Below are 20,188 nucleotides of genomic sequence, written 5' to 3' on the forward strand. Positions count from 1 at the left end.
GTGAGGGGTCTGGAGCACAAGTCCTATGTGGAGCAGCTGAGGGAGCTGGCATTGTTCAGTCTGGAGAAGAGGAGGCTCAGGGGAGACCTCATTGTGCTCTACAACTGCCTGAAGGGAGGTTGTGGTGAGGAGGGGTTTGGCCTCTTCACCCAGGCAACAAACAGGACCCGAGGAAATGGCCACAAGTTGTACCAGAGGAGATTTAGGTTAGACTTAAGGAAGAACTTTTTCTCTCAGGGAGCTGTCAGGCACTCATCCCTGGCAGTGTTTAAGTGGCATCTGGATGAGGAGCTAAGAGATACGGTTTAGTGCTTGTGGTAGCAATGGTGATGGGAGGGTGGTTGGACTGGATGATCTTGTTGGTCCTTTCCAACCTTGTGATTCTATGATTCTATGATTCTTTGCACATACACTGCAGCAAGACCTTAGAAATGTCTCCGTAAATCTCATATCCTTTGGGTCTCAACCTTTGTCATCCATATCTTGAGCATTTTAAGCCATTGCATCTCTGGCATCTGTTTTCTCTGACTTTTGGCTGTGCTCCCTCTATGTTGAGTAAGGCCAAACTTATAATGTATGAGTGTCAAAGCTTTAACACAGTGGCTGGATGCTCAGAGGCACTTTTAAAATTAGATGCAGTTTAATGTAGGCAGATCATACATCTTCTCTTGGGACTGCCATCCACTCCACTGTCCATCTATGAGCTAAATACAGAGCTATAAAGATTTGTAGACCTCATCCTTCTGTTTTCATATAGCTTCTCTTTAAGACTGCCTCTGAAGAAGTCATGGAAAGACAAGGTGCTCCAATAGAGCTCTCTGGTAGGTATGGCACAGGATAGTGTTTAGAAATGTTTCTGCCAGGCCAAGATTACAAGATTACCCCCTGATCAGTAAAAAAATATTAAAAACAGCTACTTGTATGACTGTGCACAGGTGCCTGATGGTTGTATGAAGTGTTTCTATACCAAACACATGCATGGCAATATCTAAGCCAAGAGCAGAGAGTTGCTGGGTATCCATATACAAACAGGAACTCGCTGAGGACAGATCTAAAGAGTAAAGATGTGTAACAAGTCTAGACCTCTTTCTCTGCAGGCTGGGCTGCACGAGTTCATGGCTTGCTCTGCCTGTGTCCTTGTCCAAGTGTGTGTCCAAGCCAAGCACCCAAGGATGGCTCAGTCCTGCTTCTGGGGAAGGCTGTAAGGAGATAGTAACCCTGCACATAAGTGATTTTCCATTCCTATGAGCAAACCTCAATTGCAGAGTTGATCACAGCTGAAGCAAATTTTGTAAACTCAAATCTTGACATGGTGCCCCTTTCTGTGTCTCTTGGCATCAACAGTGACTCAGCTTTCAGGTAAGGTGATGTTGTTAAAGACAAGTTGCTATTTTTTTGTGACTGTAGCATTGAGGATCTGATCACAGTGACATTTCCCCAGATGCCTTGGTACAGCAATGTTTTGCTTGTTTTGAGCTTAATCCTATAATTCTTCAGATACTAGGCTGAGTAAGGATTTCCCCAGATGTTGTTATTCAGCTGGCAGATAGCATGAGGTTAAAATTAAAGTATTTGACTGTACTGAAGTTCTGGAAAGGGTGTGTGTGATGGGAGCTTTCCTTCGCTGAGAATAAAAGCTGGAGCAAGATACTGATTTTACTGCTGTTTTTCCTTAGCTTCTGAAAGTACATTTCTGATTGGGATATGATAACAATATCAACTGAAAAAGGGATTTTTTTTTCTTGGGAAGCTGTTGTCGTCACGTGAAATAGGACTACATAGGAGATATGCAGTGATCCAACAATTCAAAAGGTTTTCTTTGTCCCCCAGAAAAACAGCATCTGGCATTTGTGTTATTTTGACTCTTAACCTTATCTTGATTACCACTTTGTTTTGTTTGTTTTATTATTTTGTTTATTACTGCAGCGATTTTTTTCTTAACTCTCATCTTTTAACCAACTCAGGAATGCACTGTTTTTTGCAGAGACACATCCCAGCTTTCCTCTCTTTTCCCTCTGTCTCTCAGCAGCTTGGTGGTTACATGGGAACTGTAGCAGTGAGACATTATGTTGGTGTTTTGCTTTCACAGCACTTCATCTGTGTGTGAGGAATAGAAATAATTATGGAAAAATATAATGCTATGTAAGGACAGCTCACTTTGGACTGCAGTAAGCTGGCTGACCACAGGTCTGACAGAGGCAGGCCTACCTGTGGTGGGGAAACTTGGTGATGCTAATGTTGCTTAAATGACAACAAAGATTGTCATTTATTTCCTTTCTGGTGCCTTGTTATTCTACGTGGCATCAGTGATCTCTTGAGGTCTCTTCCAACTGAAGCTATTCTGCGATTCTGTGATGCTTTCCTGTATTTCCCTACAATCTCTGGAAAAGGAGTGCAAGCTGTTCCACAGGTCATATGAACATAATCCACAATTCAGTTCATGAGAGTGCAAACTGCAGAGAGGTGACCTCAGGAATCCTTAGAGCTTGGGTAACTGGAGAAGAACAAAGTGGATACAGATAAGCAGTGTTACCTTTGCAGAACGCCATGTCTTAGAGGAAGAAGGCTTTCAAGAGAATACATTTAACCTGCATTAGGGGTTTTGCATTAGGTCATCCAGATTACCAGATAAAGTAGGAATATCAGTAAAGACTGTCCCCTTCCAAACTGGATCCTAAAGAATAATTAGTCAGGGGAACAGCTCTTGGTATTGCTGCATCATCTGGCTGGATGTAAACAGTGCTGGGGCTACACATTTCATATAAATGACCACCATATGGGATAATTTGAAATTGCTTCTTATCTTTTGACTAGCAGGTGCAATAAGGTTGCAGAATTTAAGGAAAAAAACAGCTGCAGGTTTCCGAGGTCTGATAGCACCCACAGCCTGGCTGCTATAAACCCCTGCCTCATGTGGAGTTACTTGGGATCCACAGCAGTGTGAGATCAAAATCTAGAGTCTGGCAATCCCAGAGGCGCTGTTTTCACAGCAGCTCATTTCTAAGCAGCCACACTCACTGCAGTGCTGTCGTCAGAGGCAGACGTTGCACAGACAGTGTTTTCTGCTCTGTCTCTCTGGTGGAATGAGACTTACAGATGCAGGTGGAGTTACTGCATATGGCCTGATGAAATGTTGATAGCATCCACCAAACACAGCCTGCATCTGGGCAACTGGAAGGGAGCAGGGCATGAGAGCTTATAGAAAACCAGCAGAGATTAATAGCCACCATTTCTGAAGATTACTTTGTCAGCTAATGTACCATTGAAACAAGAGCAGTTATGCTCACTGCTTAGGTTAAGTGCAGAATCTTTTCCAGGATATGGAAATCACTTCCAAAGAGAAAGGGATGCATTTGCTGCTTGTTTCAGATGCCTGCACTGGAGCGTTGCTGCTGCTGAAAAAGCACAGCCATGTGTAACCTCACACAAAAGAACAAGGTTTTCTCCAGCCAGGGAGTTGTAAAGAATAAGATTTAATAAAATAGTAGCAATTGTGTTTTCTGAAACGAGCAGTCACCTATACACTTCATTTGTACAGGCAGTTATTGCAGCTGGATGTTATGTGCTGACTGTGCTGCCTGGTGCTCCCAGACAGAGTAATTGCTCATACAAATTAGGTCAGAATTGCGTGGGCAATAATGTTCAGTGTTCCAGAGAAACAGCCCTTGCTCCTCTCAGGGAAAGGGTCTGAGTATTGCAATTTTGGGGAAGGAAAGATGGCTCAGTCCCAGCAATAGCACTATTAGGAGCAGCATGCCTACAGGTTTGGGCCATATTTAGAACGTTGCTTTTCTTAGAGCTGCAGATTGGCAGTGAGGGGCAGCGAAACAGATTTCCAGACAAAGCAAGAAAGGAGATGATAACATCCTCATTTTACAGATGGCTGCTGAAATACATGCACGCTCATCTTAAAGCCCCTTTGCCTGGGAAAGCTGTTGAAAAAGGGACTGTGGTTGACTAATTTATTATGTTATTAATGGATTTGTTGAGTGAGATGAACTGATTTCAGTGCAAGAACACCAGGAATATACCACAGAACTGGGAAATGACCCCTCTTTATTCCTGAATCTATTTCCTGGTTTGCAAAACCATCTCTATAGCTTGGTTGTTGACCCTTACATCTGCTATATGTCTGTAAGAAACTAGTGGGTGTCCCCATCATTCCAAGTGGCAATGAGCAAGAGCAGCAAGGTAAGAAGAATTTTGAGTAGCACTTCATTTCTATCAAATGGTTAATTCCCGTGTATACAGGTGTATGTCCATATAGCTGTGGCAGTGTGCTTTCAACTTGTAGGTTTTGCTCCTCCAGGAGCAGTGAAGGGGAGATTATGCTGGAATGAAGCTTAAAAGAAGAAAAAAGTTAAAGAGCAGTTTTGTGCTTAGTAGAGCTGAATTATTCATATATCTTGCTGTCCAAACTGATGCTGCAAAGGGAAATAAATGAAGGTGCTGGAGGGAAAATGTCAGATGACATGTTTGCCAAATGCCTGAGTGTCACAGGTTGCATGGAGAATCTGGCCAGGGATCCCAACTCCTAAGTGCTGGGTTGCTGCCTGCCCTTTGTAAGAGACGGTGAGCTTGTTGGCCAAGAATTCTGGTGTGACTTCAGTGATGCTTGTGGCCTGGGTTAGCTCAATTTGTGACCTTTTTTTTCCAGGGAAACCTTTTCTTTGAAGGGATTAGCAATGAGTAGGGAATAGTCATCTTACAGCTGTCTAGGACCACAGCTGTCCAAGTCCAGAGGCACTGATGGGACAACTACAATACAGCAAGTGGAGCCACAAAGTCTGAAAGATTAATTCCTGTGCAACAGAATTGCCAGGTAACAGCCTGAACCAAGGTTGAAAAAGGTGAGAAGGTGTGGCTAACCCAGGGAGCTCAGGTGCAAGCAATGCACCTGAGTGATCAGAAGGGATGGACTCTGGATCCGCTCCTCCTCACTGTCATTTAAGGTTTAGCAGCCAAGGGAGGAGCATCTCTCTGGATAGAGACTGTTTTCCTCTTGAGTTGTCACTGGTCATCAGAACAGATGAGCTAATTTTTATTCTTTGTCATCATTTATTGCTCCTAGTGCTTGTATCCTGGTAGAAGGTATTGTCCTTGCCTTCTTTTGTTATGTGTCCTGTCAGCCACATCTCTCCAAAGAATCTCCCTTTGTCCTGTTTGAAAAAGCTGCTTTCTGCTTTTCCTGTCCCCCCTGGTTAAAAATCAACCATGAATTTTGCAGCATCTTTCCTCTATGCTTCATCTGCAGATGAAATCTCTTAGAATCACAAAATGGCTTAGGCTGGAAGGGACCTCAAGCATCCTTCATTTCCAATCCCTATGCTGTGGATAGGGTTGCCAGCCACTAGATTGAGCACTAGATGAGGTTCCAGAGCTCCATCCAACCTGGTGCCCATCCTTCCTGTTTATTGCCCTACAACTCGCAGCAGCAGCTAAGAGGATCATCTGGAGTGAGCAGAAGCCATCTGACGCATACCTGATGCTATGTGGGGAAGCAGAAAAGATCAGTGTGATAACTGTGAGCTGAGAAGCCTGGCTGAGCAGTAATTAGAGCCCTGCTTGAGGAGCAGAATTTTTCCCAGGCGCTTCTCTGGCTGCCAAGACATAGAAATCTTGCCTCAATCACCACGCAAATGGCTCTGCTACATATAGCTGAGCTCTCCTGGGTAGTCTGAAGAAAATATTCAATGCACGCTTCAGCTCCTGTTGTTCTGATTTGGAGGTGCCAGCAACTGAGATTTTCTGCTCTGAGTAGGAGTTACTCAGATGCGGGCTTTACTTTGCCCTGTGGGCAAGGGTGAAGTTAAAATCTGCAGTTAACACATCTGAATCAGGCCCATATATATATATATATATATATATATATTAATATATGTAAGTATTAGATATGTGTAGAATTCTGTAGGTAAGAGCCTCCTATCCACTTCCAGTTAATGCAAAAAAACAGTGTTGACAGCAGGTCTCTGTGGCTGACCCAGGCTGTTATCAGCTTGTCCCTGCCAACACTGGCTGGAAAAAAAGAGAAGTATAGAATATAGAATCATAAATTATCCCAAGTTGGAAGGGACCCATAAAGATCATCTAGTCTAACTCTTAGAGTTGAAAACAAGGAAACGTGTAGAAAGCATATTCTTCCTAAAATACCAAGGTTTGTGTTTTCCTGGGATAAAGGTAAGCTCTGTGTCTCTGTGAAGTCTCCAGAGCATCTGATGTGTGCTGTGTCCTGTTAGCTGCAGAGTCCCAGTTTTCAGTGTCCCTTCTCTTGGCTGTTTCTCCCCAGAGACTGGGAGAGACCATTTTTGTTAGCTCATTGCCGTTGATTCCCACTGAAGCGAAAGGAGACTTGAAAAATGGAATCACTGCAGAAGGATCTGCCATGCTTTGGGTTTGTGGTTTGGTTGTTGTTGTTTTCTTCTTGAACAAGATTTAACTATGACAGTTGGATCCTTTCCAGGAAGGGGAGATGCAACATGCTCTCAGCTGTGGGAAATCCTGAAGGATTTCACTTTTACTGACCAGACTGAAAGGTCTCTAAAATGCTGAGGGATCTTTTGCCTTTTTATCAAACCAATATAGGAAGGGAAAGGATGTAAATATTTGCTGGAATTGTGTATTGGAGAGCACCCAGGGATCTATGTTTGGTTAATCTGCATTGCAAGTGAAGTCAGAGGAATAGCAGGTGACTTTGAAAGGATGTAGCGCTAGGCACCTTTCGTAACACACACAAATCTCATCCTGACTTCATAAGGAAAAAGAAAGCTCTGTGATGGTTATTATTTTCAGATCTTATTCCAGTTGTAGTGTTGGAGCCACTATCAGGATCTTGTGTTGGCTAAGATGGGCAAGTGCAATAAGATCCTCTCCTAGGAGAGTCTACGGAATGAATCTTGGTCTAAGGAGGATTGTTTAAGGCACAAAACCAGGAAATGGCCCCATTTTGTGCTGGCTGAGGTCAGCCCTGGCTTTGATGTTGCCAGTTCTCCTTTTCACTTAAGGCACAATAGCTCTGGTGGGAGATAAAGCACAGCCAGTCCATGTCAGCAGACGATACCTCCTGCCATGTACTAAAAATGCTGCTTCTGCTGTTTGTTGGAGGATTGGAAGTATGTAAGGGCTAGAGGACCAAATGGTCTGTTTTAATTATTCATCATTTGCAGTAGCTATTATTATTTAAGATATGCCCTTCTTGGCCTGAAATATTAGCTGCTGACCCATTTCTTTCCTTGGTTGCTACCACCTGACATCCTGCTGCACTCTCTGGAATCAGGCCAGACCTACAGTCTTGTCCGCCAAGTCCCAACCCGCTGCCATCATTGCAGGAACTGCAGTGACCCCTGTAACCATCTGGGCCATCCCTTAGGCTGTTCCTGGCTGTAATTCTACCAAGCTAGCCAATGCTTTACTCCTTGTGCTGATCCCAAATGGCTGCTGGCCTTCCCTTGCTCTGCTCCATCGCTTCTCCTCAATACCAGAACAGCCAGTGTGTGGCATGTTCAGGGGAAGAGTGCTGTGGCTGTGCCTGCACACCCACTTCATCCCCGTTCCTCTTTGAGAAGTGCAGGCCTTCTTTACTCTGCTTTTTAATAACACAGATGCTTTTAATAGTTTACTGCCTTCGCCCTCAGTTCCCTCTCCTTGTCTGTAGTCTGTTTAATGCTTCCTTCTAAGTGATGGCTTTGTCACTTAATCTCATTAAAACTTCTCTTCATTGAACTCCACGTGCTGCTATCAGACTGTAAGCCTAATCTCCCATTTGTAATTAATTTGTTCTGTGCCTCCTACAATTTGGCATTGTTAGATAATGGCTCAGTCTCAAGGTCATTGACATGCAGCACGAGGAAAGCACCAGCACTAACTGCCCTAAGAGCCTCCATCCTCCTGCCTCCTCCCTTTGCCATACTGTTTGATTTTATTGACAGCTTTCTCCCTCTCCCTCAGCCAGTTTCTGATGTGTTTCAGCTGTCTCCTGTCTGGCTTATGCTGCTCTGTGACTTTATGAATCAATCTCCTGCATTGCCTAGAGGGAAATGCTTTCCTGATATCCTCCAGACTCATCTGCACTAGTTTGCCCTCTTGCCTTTCAGTTCATTCCTGATTGGTCCAGTAATTCAGGTGCACTGCTCTTCCTTTGCTGAGCTACGTGTAAAACTGGAAGAGATTCATCTTTGTGGACTAATGGTTGGGGATGGGATACAGGAGCCTTTCACCTTTGGGCCGTTCAGTCAAGTGGATGCTCAGTGTCTTGCCCAGTGTAGAAATCAATCAGTGCTGTAATTTAATGTCTGTATTTAAATATATTAATAAATTCTGGATCTCCAGTATGGTACAGCATGCTACCACCAGCCAGTTCCTGGTGGGTGGGATGAAAGCACTGATCAAAGGTCAAAAATGGCCCCTTAGTGCTTCCTGCAGATGGGATGTGGGTGCTTAGTGCCAGCCCGTGTACAGCAGAGTTGGTGGGATCCTGGCCTGGCTGGCTCTGCTGGCTTGAAACGTGCTTCTAGCAGTAAATTTCAAGGCTAGAAAAGGCAAGAATGAGACCTGCAGTGGCACTGCCATTTTCTCATCAGGAATTGCTGATACAGTTATCTGGGGCCTTTGTGGGCTCTTGAAATAGGGTTAGTCTGGGCCAAGGTAAAGCACTTCATTTTCCCTGACAGATTTATCTTCATCTCACATATTTCCCTGTTTGGATGTAGAATCCAACAGATTTGAGCTGATTTGGCTTATTCTTTCCAGTTCTGCATGTCCTGGAAGCCATCTACTGAACTTAAGTAACAGACCCACATGTCATTAGGCCACAGGTATCAATATTCAGTGCAGCACTGATCACAGCATTCAGGCAGCTACACATTGCAGCTCCAAACCTATTACCCAGAGTGGGGTGGAGGAAAATATCAGACACTTAAAACTCAGAATTTGTCATCCACTCGAGTCTGCAACTATATTTTCTAAATGATAGTTCTTGTAAATCTTTTTTTTTTTATTCTGCTTGATAATCAATTAAAAAAAAAAACAAAACACACAACTGGTAAGAATATATGTTGGTAGAAGGTAGGCTGCTGTTAAACAGATTTTGTTTCATGGGGAGTGATGAATACCAAAAGTACCAAATACATCTTGCATTTGCACATGTAATGGCTGCATACATTTGGCCCCACTGCTTTCCGTGGAGTCAGTAGAAGGCAAGTAGTCGGATCTGCAATGCTATGGGTAAGAGACAGCTCATAGGTAAGCTTCAGCTCCATACTTGAAGATACATGGTAATTACTCCCAGTGAAATGTGCTTGGCTCAGAAGCAAGAAGACGTGTGTGCAGTGTGCTTGTCAGCTGTTAGGAATTGTGTTTTGTCTGAAGGCAGTTATGCCTAGGGATGCTAGCTAGGAGCAGAAGACTTTGTGGCTATAGTCACATACTCAGTGGTCAGTGCTTTCTGCTCAATGACCATGTTGATGAGACTAACAGAGTGACAGCTTCAGGAGACTTAGTCCTGTGGTCTGAACCAGGTCTGCATCAGTAGGTATAAACTGTTCCTTCCTAAACCATCCTCATTTTGGACTCTCTCTGCAATATGCTCCTCCAAACCATGCTGAAAACATCTTTATAATCCATTTATGTAATTCCTTTTGTGTGCTGTGCTGCCATTCTCTGGGCTCACACAATCACTACACCGATGTGATCAACAAAAGAACAAAAATCATTTTGTTCAGCACATACTCCATTCCCTCTGAGAACAAGCTAAAGCTCGGCTTTGTTCAGCTGGAATGTGATTGGACCCCAGACCCCAGAAGCGCCACTGTAGCACTAAATATCACCTATCTACTCTCAAAAGTGCTTTTTTAAATTTTGATTTTGTTTTATTTTTAATGATCCATTTGTCTCTTCAGACTCAGGAGCAGTGAAATAACAGTGATTTGCAGCCACAGGCTGCCCGCTCCGTCCTTTGCTTCCATGGAAACACATGTTGGATGAGACAGAATCAGGCTTAAAGCAGATGATTTCCAAGTTGTTTGCTTTTCCTTGCAAGGAGTAATGGATCTCTTGTTTATATCAAGCTCTAGGTGAGGAAGATCCCATAAGCAGAGGAGGAACTGCCTTTGGATGGGTAACTTTCAGAGGTGCTAGGCTGGTGCTATTGCCAGGGTTAGAAGCATCCTTCCTGTGCACGTGGACTTGCCACTTTTCTGCTCAGGTGTTTGAAACAGAGTTGGAGAGGGTGGGTTTTAAGCAGGTGTTTTTATGGCCAAGGCTATAAGATGTAATTCCTTTGCATTACCTTCATTTCCTACCCTCAGGAGGGGAAGATTGTGCTGTTCTCTGCACTTACGCACCTCAAAAGGAACCAAATGGCTCAATGATATCTCTGTGCATGTACTGGGTGGCCTCTCTCCTCCATGGGTCACAGTGCAATTTGAGTGCAAAATGAGAGAGGAATGGGGAAAGGGCAGGGGCTTACCCAAGTCTGCATGGCACAGTCAGTTCTTGAGGCAGTGCCGCAAGACAGCTCCCATCTCAGCTCCAGGAAACCCATCCATCCTTGGCCTCTTCACAAAAAGCCACCCTCGGATGTCAAGAGGTAAAAATAAACATCACCATGTGTTGCCTGCTGGTTTCACGAGATTCCCACTAATCAGAGCTCTTCATGAATTATTTAGCTTTGGGGAAATGTGACAGAAGGATTCTGGCACTAAAGATGCACAAAATAATGGCTGCTTTTACTTCCCAGCTAATTGGGAAGCCAAAATATATTGTGTTATGTGGCATGCATGCCTTGGGATTGGGATCCTCCTGTCCTACCCATGGATTCACCACATCTGGGAGGGCTCAGGGTTGTTCCCCTGTGTGTTGGTATGGCCTGGGGGTGTTTGGTCGTGGATACTTCCATTGTCCCCTCTGTGCCTCCCTGTGAGCAACCTGTCCGTGTGCATTGTGCCTCGCCTTGCTTTCTGCATGCTCTCCTCCCAAATAAATAGGTCTCAACTGCAGGTTTGCGATCTGGGGAAAACAAGCAGATGCAGAACAGCGTGGCTATATTTATCTGGAACTTAGAAGCTGCAGTTTGCAGGGATCTTTGATCACTTTGAATGTCAGACTACCTGGTTGGGAGGGAAAAAAGAGGAAAATAAAACAACTGAAAAGCAAGTCTTTTGGAAAAAGAAACAACTGCTCCTTCCAAAGTGAAGTGTCAGCAGCATCAGACCATATCCACCATGTTTGTGATAGACGAGCTTCATCCAAAACCAAGCACTTGAGTTTGGGATTTGCTTTTCTTTGTTTAAATATACAAAGATTGTGGTTTTCTTGTATTTATTATGATTTCAGTCCAAATGTTTTTGTTCAGAATGAAAAGTTTGGTCGTTTACAAAGAGGAAGGGGTATTTGGTGGTAACTGTCTCAGCTGGACAGTTTCATCAAACTCTCCCAAGCTGAAATGCCTTCAAGTGAAAGATGGGGAAGCAACTCAGAAATCCAAGCAGACCCTGTGCAATGCTCGCTCAGTCCTATGTGGCTATTTCCTTTTGGAATTCCTCAGTTTCTGCCAAAGCTAAACCTGTTGCAAGGAAATCCATTATTCATGCATAAAGCACAGTACATTGTTCTTCTGCCCTGCATTGTTCATGTGCAGTTTATTTACAGATGTATGGTATTCCCTGAAATTGCTGCTACTTCTGCCGTATCCACACAATATTCATTATTGAAACAGAGTGGTTGAACGTGCTGTGATACAAGGGAAGCATTTTTCCTTATTACATTTTGTCCAGTGAGCTTGCATGCTGCTTATTAATTGAAACAGAAAGAAAAATAATTCCATTTTGCTCTTAAATATATTCAAATTCAATCTATAGTTCCTATTGCATATTCACATTAAGCTCAGGGAGTTATCTTTCCTTTGCAGAAGCAATCAGGAAAATGTGGCTTAAGATGTTTAACAGTATCATCAGGCAGATCTCGATTCGTTAGCCCTTTTAGTTGGGTTTTCTAAATGTGAAATAGTTTTGCTGATCTATCTTTAATCTTTCAGCCTTGAGAATAGAAAATGAAATTGTCTTTCCTCAGATACTCAGCGTCAGCATCCACATGAAGGCTTTCTCATTGTGTGCAGAGAGGGGGTGAGGGTACGTGTTATCACAGAATCACAGAATCACAGAATTGCCAGGGTTGGAAGGGACCTCAAGGATCATGAATCTCCAACCCCACTTCCACAAGTTCAAGGGATTTATCTGGGCTCTGCATTTCTTCCTTCTTTTTCCTCATTTTGCACCTCTGTGTACAAAATACCTGGTTTTAGAGATGACTGATGCTGAGTCCCTCATGAGCTGTGGCTCCAGGATGATGTCTTTTCATTGCATATTCTGCTGATGTGTTGCTAGAAGCTTGCTTCACCTTGCTTATGGGATCTGCTGACCCTGTGCCCCATGTGGGGCACACATGGGGGATGTATGGGGCAGAGCCAGCACCCCAGTACTCAACCTGGCTGCTTTCCTCTCTCGCTGCTCTTCCAGATGATATCATCCCCCAAAGCCATTTTCCCTGTGCTTTTCCCCAGCAAACACAACTCTGACCTCTTTCTAGACAACGCTTATGGCACATCGTTTCCTGATCTAATTCTTCTGGTTACCCTGGAGGCCTGCAGCAACGTCTGAAAATCAGAGAGGTGCTTCACTGGCAAAATATTTCTCTAGCCATTGCTCTGCTGGCTCTCAGCAGAGCTCACCATGTTCTCTCTTTGTTTCTTTCATCCCACAGCCTTGCACTGACAATTCCTGTCATACCTCTCTATTTTACATTCTCTCTCTTTTACTCTTTTTTGTTTTCCCCCTAGCACACTACTACTGCACACCTCATTCATCAGCCTTTGGCCCCATGACCCATCTCTACATCCTCTGCAGCCTCAGCCAACTGTTCTTGTATATTAACAGCTGACCCCTCTGCATCCCTCGAACTTGATAATGGTTTTGAACAGCAGCATCTGGGGTGAGCACCATCCCTCCCTCTCCTCTGCAGGGTGCCACTTGGTACCCAGATGCTCACATCCACAGAGTAGGCAGCAGCAGGGCCAGGGGCAAGCTGCAGTGGTGAGCATGCATCCAGCAGCTCATCAGTGGTCTGCTGCTGTTTTCCAGGGAAAGCTGGGGTTGCCATGACAATTGCATGTTGGTTGAGCTGGTGCTTGCATGGCCACAGCATCTGCGCGTCTCTGTCCCTAATGCATGGATGATTCTGTTCCCCAAAGAAAATGGCTTTTTTGTGGGAACAGGCTAGGATTTGTTTTGTGCTACTCTGCACCTTTGCCCACTGACCAGGGTCAGGTTCATAGCAGGGATATTGGCTACAGGAGCCAACAGAAATTCTGCAAACCCATTCACCAGCATTCCTGGGTGCCCACAAGGATGCCAGCCTGATTTAGAGGCTGAGTCTCTGACCTCAGGTTGTTGGTTTAATTTGCAGTTGTGTTTGCTCAGTTTGTAGTTGTGTTTGCACTTGGATAGAGCATACAAGGCCCTGATTCCCTGGGGGAGAGCCAATGGGATGAACTCTACCATGGTCACCAGCCCTGGCTCTGCAGGGAGTATGACCATGCCATACAGCCCTGAGCCTGAAACAGCACTATTTCACCTGCAAATCATGATGGAGAGACCCCTGGGACAGGGCAGAGGTTGAGCCCCCTGTGTTGAGTCCCCTGTGTAAGAGTACATAACTTGAAATTTGGAGACAGTTAAGCTTTGGAAGTACCAGTAGAACTTTTGGAATGTTACCCATAGGGTGAAGGACCTGCAGCTCAGTCAGACCTTGCTTCAAGACTTTGTTACAAGTAAGTCGTTCCCTTGTCTCCTGAGGCTGAAGGCTCCTCTGTCCCCCTCACCTCTACCCAGCACCAGGCAGGATTTCACCATTTCTACAAGCAGTGCAATCCAAACACGTATTCACAACCATGCTTGACCTCCATTGGTCCAAAAGATAGCAGTAACACTTGTCTGCAACTTGTTTACAAAAATGCATGCAGTTCCTTTGCTTGAGAACAGATGTTGTGCCAGGTGTTGGAGAAAGAAGGCCTTAAAAGCAGATGCTGCCCCAAATTTAAATGAACCCAGAGACCCAAGAGAGAGGATTCCCAAGGTTACACAGGAAGCCTGTGGCAGACACGAGGGCTGAACACAGATCTCCTGAGGCCCAGCCAATGCTGTAGTCTCAGGACTGTCTTCTCTTTTGTCTTCCAGTCCATTAAGACAACCAGTTAATGAAATGGAATTAATAATGCCAGCTGCAGCACCAGCAGTGCTGTAAGGGAGACAAATTTAGAAGCACAGGCTTACAAGCAGCAGGCTTGGGAGCAGAGGTAGCCTGTGAGTGGCAGATGAAACAGCTCCAGTGGGGGAATGCAGGTCAGCTATAGTTTTAGGGGCTCATCACCTTCATAATCAAATCTTGAAGGAGAAGTGAAGGCGTACAACTGCCTCCCCCAAAGGAGAGAAATGCCTAATTGTAAGGTTTCAAGCACTTGAAAAATGTAGCCCCTCTGGAAAGAAAGAAAGAAAGACTTTTCTAGGTCAGTGGCAGGAATAGAGCTTTCATTCTTATGATCCTTGTAGTTCAAAAACATTGTTAAATAACCAAGAGAAATTATCCACTTTTGATGAGCCAGGAGTAAATCACAACTGATTCATAATTGTCAGACGTGCTGCCTCCCACATCAGTCAGCAAGCTCCTGCAGAGCATCCCTGGGATGGTCAGTGAATGGGATCTACTCACTGAGGGACTGTACATCAGCAGTTCAAATTCCAAAATGGAAAACTGCTTCAAGAAATCATAGAATCCTTACAGTTGGAAAGACCTCTAAGATCATCTAGTCCAAACGTTGACCTGTAAACACCATGCCCACTAAATCATGTCCCTCTTCTTCAGAGTTGACCCAAATTGAAGGGTTTCCCTGCAAATGCCTCTTTCACTAGGATTTAAGGAAGGCAACAAGTACAAAGTGGATTCCACCTGATTCTTTCATTCACTCATTTGACTCATGTCACATGCCTATTGCCTAAGACCTTATAAAAAGCTCAGATTTGGATTTTAAAAATGGTTATGAAAAACAGTTGTGCTGAGCAGAGAGTGAAACAGAAGTTAGAATATTATGTGACATGCTGGGACACAGCATTTCTTTTGTTATGAGTATTCAGCTCTAGATGTACATCGCACCAGTTTGAGACCATGTTGCCTTTTTTACCAGCATACCAGATTTCTTTCATGGTATGAAGAGCTGAGAAAAAAAAGATAATTCATTGCTGCATTACATGTCCTAAGAAAAAACATAAAGGTCTTGGGCGTGAGACACAAGGACAAAGCTGTCCAAGGCACCTAGACTGTGAGTAGCAATGGACCTGCAATAGCCATCAGCATCTCAGTGATCCTTATGGGTCCTTTCCAACTCAGGATATATCTCTCACCTCCTGCCCTTTTCATTTGAGCTGCTTCTGAGCAATTCTGCAGCCCAGAAATGTGTTGAGCAAGAATGAGTGCAAGACAGCAGAGCCAGGATCTGGCCCATCCCATGCTATTGACAGACTCATCACTAAAATGTAATTGCTGGCTGCCCTTGGCTTGGAGTACTCAGGCAAAAATTCCCCATTGCTCTTGAGAGCTTCAAGACATATTAATGTGACTTTTAAAATAGCAGCCCCTCTATTTTTGTTGCTAATGCTAAGAACAAATGAGCTAAGGAAAAAAACCCAACAGGCAGTGATCTCCCTTAATGCTATTGTTCCCATAAGTGCCAAGTGTTGGGATCTCACAGCACCAGGCTGCAGATCTGGCTGCCCTCAATGTGTCCTGAGCCGCATTGATGTGGGGTGATGCAGAGCTCTGTTCTGCAAAACAGAATCAGTCCAAAGCATCTTCAAAGTCACTGCACTTAGAGCAGAACTGGTGATAATTTTAGCTCTATCTTTGAATATGTCATCGTGAACTATTCTTTGAAACCAGTGCTGGTTTCTACCCCTGTCCTCCAGCAGGGTGCTTAGGGACAGCCCTGCAGCTTGGGGTTGTGGAAGAACCATTGAAGAACATTGCGGGTGCATATGAGCTATGATGGACTGCTGCATTGATTCACAGAATCACCAAGGATGGAAAAGACCTACAGGATCATCCAGTGCAACCATCCATCAATCACCAATAGTACTCACTAAACCATATCTCTCAAAACAATGTCCAAAATTCAACTCTATTTACCAAAAACTCCTTAAATGTTGCTGACTCTGACCTAACCAGAGGTGATGCAGGCAGGCTGGGTCCTGGTGGAAGTAGGGGGAGAGCAAGGCACGGTTGGAGAACAGTTCTGGTGTAAGGCTGGTTGCATCAATGCTGGGTGAGAATGGATGGCAAGAGATGAGGCAGACAGCAGTTGCCTACTCATGGATTACTTGAGGATTCCCTCAAGTAAGTTAGGAGGAGCTGGAAGCAAACAGGTAACTTTATTTTGCTGAGTTCTTACACTACACTTCCTACATGGATCATCATCTCCAGCAGAGCTACATAATAGGCAAATACTGCTGAGCCCACTTGGCTTGTGGCTATACCAATTTCAGGTGACCTCACTGAAACATCTGAAGGTCTGTAATGACCTCAGCAATATCCTGCAGCTGGGGCTTTGCTGTGAACAGTGTTCTGAAGGAAGGAAATTCCACACACTGCTTTTAATCCTGCTTCAATTCATGACTGGAGAAAAACTCTCTTCCATCCCTGCAAAGTCCTGCAGTTTGTGCCATGAGCTCTGACCTGTGCACCTCTCACTTGTTGTAGATCCATGCAGATCTACAAATAACATGTTATTTATGCCTTCCACTCTGCTCTGCCCCACAAACATTCAGTCAGTGGCCCTGGTTTCATTCTGCTGCAAGAAAATAGTCCTCACCCTCAGGCTGTTGGTGGCCAGCTGCTTAGTCCTAATGCTGGCTCACATTCTTGGATGCATAATTTAAATTCTCATTGTAGAAATGTTTTTTTAATCAATTGCTATTTTAGCCATTGCAATTTTGTTAAGCTTGATGTGCAAGTCTGGGTTGACACCAATAACACTGGTGCCCATGGCGTGGGGCAATCCAACTACATACAGCAGCTCTGAAGAGACACTTTTTGGAAAAGGAAGCAGAATTTGAAGCAGGAAAACTGAGATATCATTTATTTTGGTGGCTTGGGCAAGGAGATGGGGACCTGAATTTTGGGATGAGGAAAATCTCTGCTAGTGGAGGAGAGATCATCATAAGACCAGAATGTTAAATGTACCTGGACCTCTCTTCTGTCCAAAGGAAACTACTTTATTATTATAGCTAATGGAGAGCTGTGGGGTACAGTGAGATTTTGTGTCTTCTCACTGCTGTGTTGCTGATGGATCGTGTGCAATAGCCCTAAGTTTCAGTGATGTGCTATTTGAGGTCTCTTTGTCTTTTTTCAGGAACTGCAGGATTTGGGAATTTCCTATGTCTGATCTTTTATATAAACTGCTTGTAAATAGCTCATGTAACGTGTTGGTGCAGAGCTGCATTCAGTGTGCAGGGCTCAAAGCAACAAGAGAGGTATTTTCTGCTTTTGCAAAGGGTCTGAACCAACCAGCCCATAGTTAGAAGCCATCCCTTGCCAAGTTGCTCCTTCTTTTCTAAGGCAGGAAGTATGCAAAATCAAGGCTTGTACATTATCAAACAATTCCTGTATGCAATGACAATTGAAGCCAGTTCTGCACTAATTAGTTAATTATTTCCCTGTTAGGGGACTGCAAATACTGGATTTAAGCTGAGAGCAAGTCTCTCTGTGGATTTCAGAGATGATTTAGAAGCACAAACAATAGCTGCTGGCCCTGTAACCCCAGCAGAGCTTCCTAGGTAAAGGTTGAGATCTGACTGTGGTGAGCCACTCTGTAAATTCTAGCCTTCTTCTGTGAGATGAGTTACCTGAGGGAGGGCTGAGTGACCTACTACTGCCAGCTGGGGAGATCTGTTAACTCAGCCGTTAAAGACTTGAGGTTTTGGAGCCAAAAAAGCAGAGAGGTTCAAACTCATTTCCCTGCGCTGATGTGTGTGTGACCTGCTGTCTCTGTGCTTCTGTCTGTTTTCATGTTAAAAAAAAAAAAAAAGAGCACTCAATATAAAATTGCTAAAGGAAAAATATTTAATAAGCAGTCATGATCTGAAAGGTTAAATACAGCTGAGAGGTCCCCATCTGCGTTCAGCTGATGTGCTGTACTGTGGGTCAATCTTCAGTCAAACGGGGTGGATTTGGGGCAAGGTTTTTATGAGTAATAAAACCTGAAACAGACTGGGTGAAGGTAAGGCACTTCATTTAGTATTTTCCATGTACCATGTGGCCGTGGCTTGCTATGACATCACTGCAGTGGGGAAACTGAGGCAGGGGCAGCTTGGTCCCTGGGGCAGGAATGTTGGGGCTGGTGTTACAGTCCAGCCATTGGTGCACTGAGTTACTGCTGGGAGCTTTTTCACAAATTATCTCATAAAGTTGCTGTCTTACATGGTGTGTGCAGCATTTTGGGCAGTGAGGGGAGGTAGTGCTTGGACCTGCACACCCCAGCAAGGGAGCAGCAGGGGTTGGTGGGAGGGGTGTGGGTGCTCTGCTGTTTTCTGCTGTTTCTAGAATAGTTTTGATGGGGGGTGGGGGGCCAGAGGATTGCTTTGATGGGACCAGATCCTGCCCTTGGTTTTCCCCTGCCTGCTCCAAGACCTCACCCAGCCAGGCACAGAGAAAGGAGGCACCAGCACCTGGGGGTGGATGGGGAAGCTTGGCTTTCCCCCCAAAAAAACCCCAATAAAACACCCAAATTCATCACTCAAGAAATTTCTGGAACACGAATAGTCACAACCATGCAGCCACATAGAAAAACAGTGCTCCCCGCCTCCAACCGCCCCAAATTTGTTTTTATTTCTTTTGCCATCAGGTTGCTTTAACCATTTCAGCAGCTCGGAGCCGCCGAGCGCAAAAGCTTTTGATTTGAAAGGGGACCGCATCCCCTTTTGAAAGGAGCCTGCTCCCTAGGGCAACCACATCACACTGCTGATTTGCTGCAGTGGAGACTGCAGCGCGTACAATATGCCCTCCCCCCTCCGCCCGTGCTGCTTACAGCATCAGTCCGGAGCTGAGCGGGGAGACGGGCGCGATACCCCATAAACCACCCATGCTTGGGAATGCCTGAGTGCTAACGCAGCGCCTCCGACCGCAGCACCGGCCACCCCTCTGCACGCCGAGATGCAAGCCAGTGCCGACTCCACCAAGATGGACTGTCTTTGGAGCAACTGGAAATGTCAGGGTATTATGTCTGTTCGAGTGTTGCATGCTAGAAGGACTGCATGGTAAAGGCAGGATCCGTCCATTTTCGTATTGTTCACCTGCGGGCCTTTGCATGCTTTTTTATCTCCCTTCGTGTAAAGCTTTTATTTGGGGGTTACGTTAAGAAAGGGAAGAAGAACCTTTCATTGTGCTGTTTGAATGCATTTCTCCCACCTCCAGCTGCCTCGCCCTGTGAGCACCCGGGATGCAGCACCTTCATCCTACCTCCCAGCCCATTCCCAAGCATCCCTTAGCAGATCACCCTCATCTCAGCATGATTTTTTCCCTTTGGGGCTGTAGGAGAGCCGGGCGATGGAGAATCCGTGCTGACCAGGAAAAGTGGGGCTGGAGGTGGTGGTGATGTGTGCTGGGCGCATCCTGCCCTGGGCACACCCATGGCCAGGGCTGAGCTGAGCACTGGCACAAAGAAAACGCAGCTCCGGTGACAGTTCTTTGCTGTAGAGTTGCTGTTTTTGTGTGCTTTATTGCATTTTCCAGCAATACACCGAGCCATTTGGGTGAAAATATTGCAGGGGTATGTGTAGGGGAACAATAGCATCTCCGTTTTGGGTTTATTTTCAGTGATATGGAGCGGGTTGGTGCCTGCGCTGGGTGGGGCTGGCACCTTCTGGGGCGCCTCGGCCGGCTCTGCAGCCATTTTTAGTTGGTTTCACCCTTCCCAGCCAGTATTCAGCCTTTGTTTTGCTAAAGGCAAAGCCTCTGTGAGGCTGTGAGCTGGGCAGATCGGGAGAAAAGCGTGTGGCAGTCCTGCGGGCAGGCAGGACACGTTCAGTTTGAATGTGGTTTTTAATTTTTAGATGCGTGTTTACATTGAATCGAGCGTACATGGTGCTCACAG

The 20,188-nt window shown here is 45.1% G+C and overlaps 1 protein-coding gene across 6 annotated transcripts in view; it reads left to right on the forward strand.

Moving 5' to 3' along the window:
- Positions 1-20,188, forward strand: part of RTN1 (reticulon 1) — a 116,998-nt gene that overhangs the window by 83,885 nt on the left and 12,925 nt on the right. The window contains exon 1 of one of the 6 annotated variants that reach the window (XM_090141850.1): positions 18,940-19,352. The exons of 4 other annotated variants lie outside the window; for them this stretch is intronic. In XM_090141850.1, coding sequence (XP_089997976.1) covers positions 19,334-19,352 — 19 coding nt within the window. In that variant the 5' untranslated portion in view covers positions 18,940-19,333. Of the gene's footprint in view, positions 1-18,939; positions 19,353-20,188 lie in introns of those variants that run through there. One more of the 6 variants, XM_031605348.2, reaches the window with a different exon arrangement.

The sequence above is a fragment of the Phasianus colchicus genome, chromosome 5 (assembly GCF_987193195.1).
Source record: "Phasianus colchicus chromosome 5, bPhaCol1.hap1.1, whole genome shotgun sequence".
Lineage (NCBI taxonomy): Eukaryota > Metazoa > Chordata > Aves > Galliformes > Phasianidae > Phasianus > Phasianus colchicus.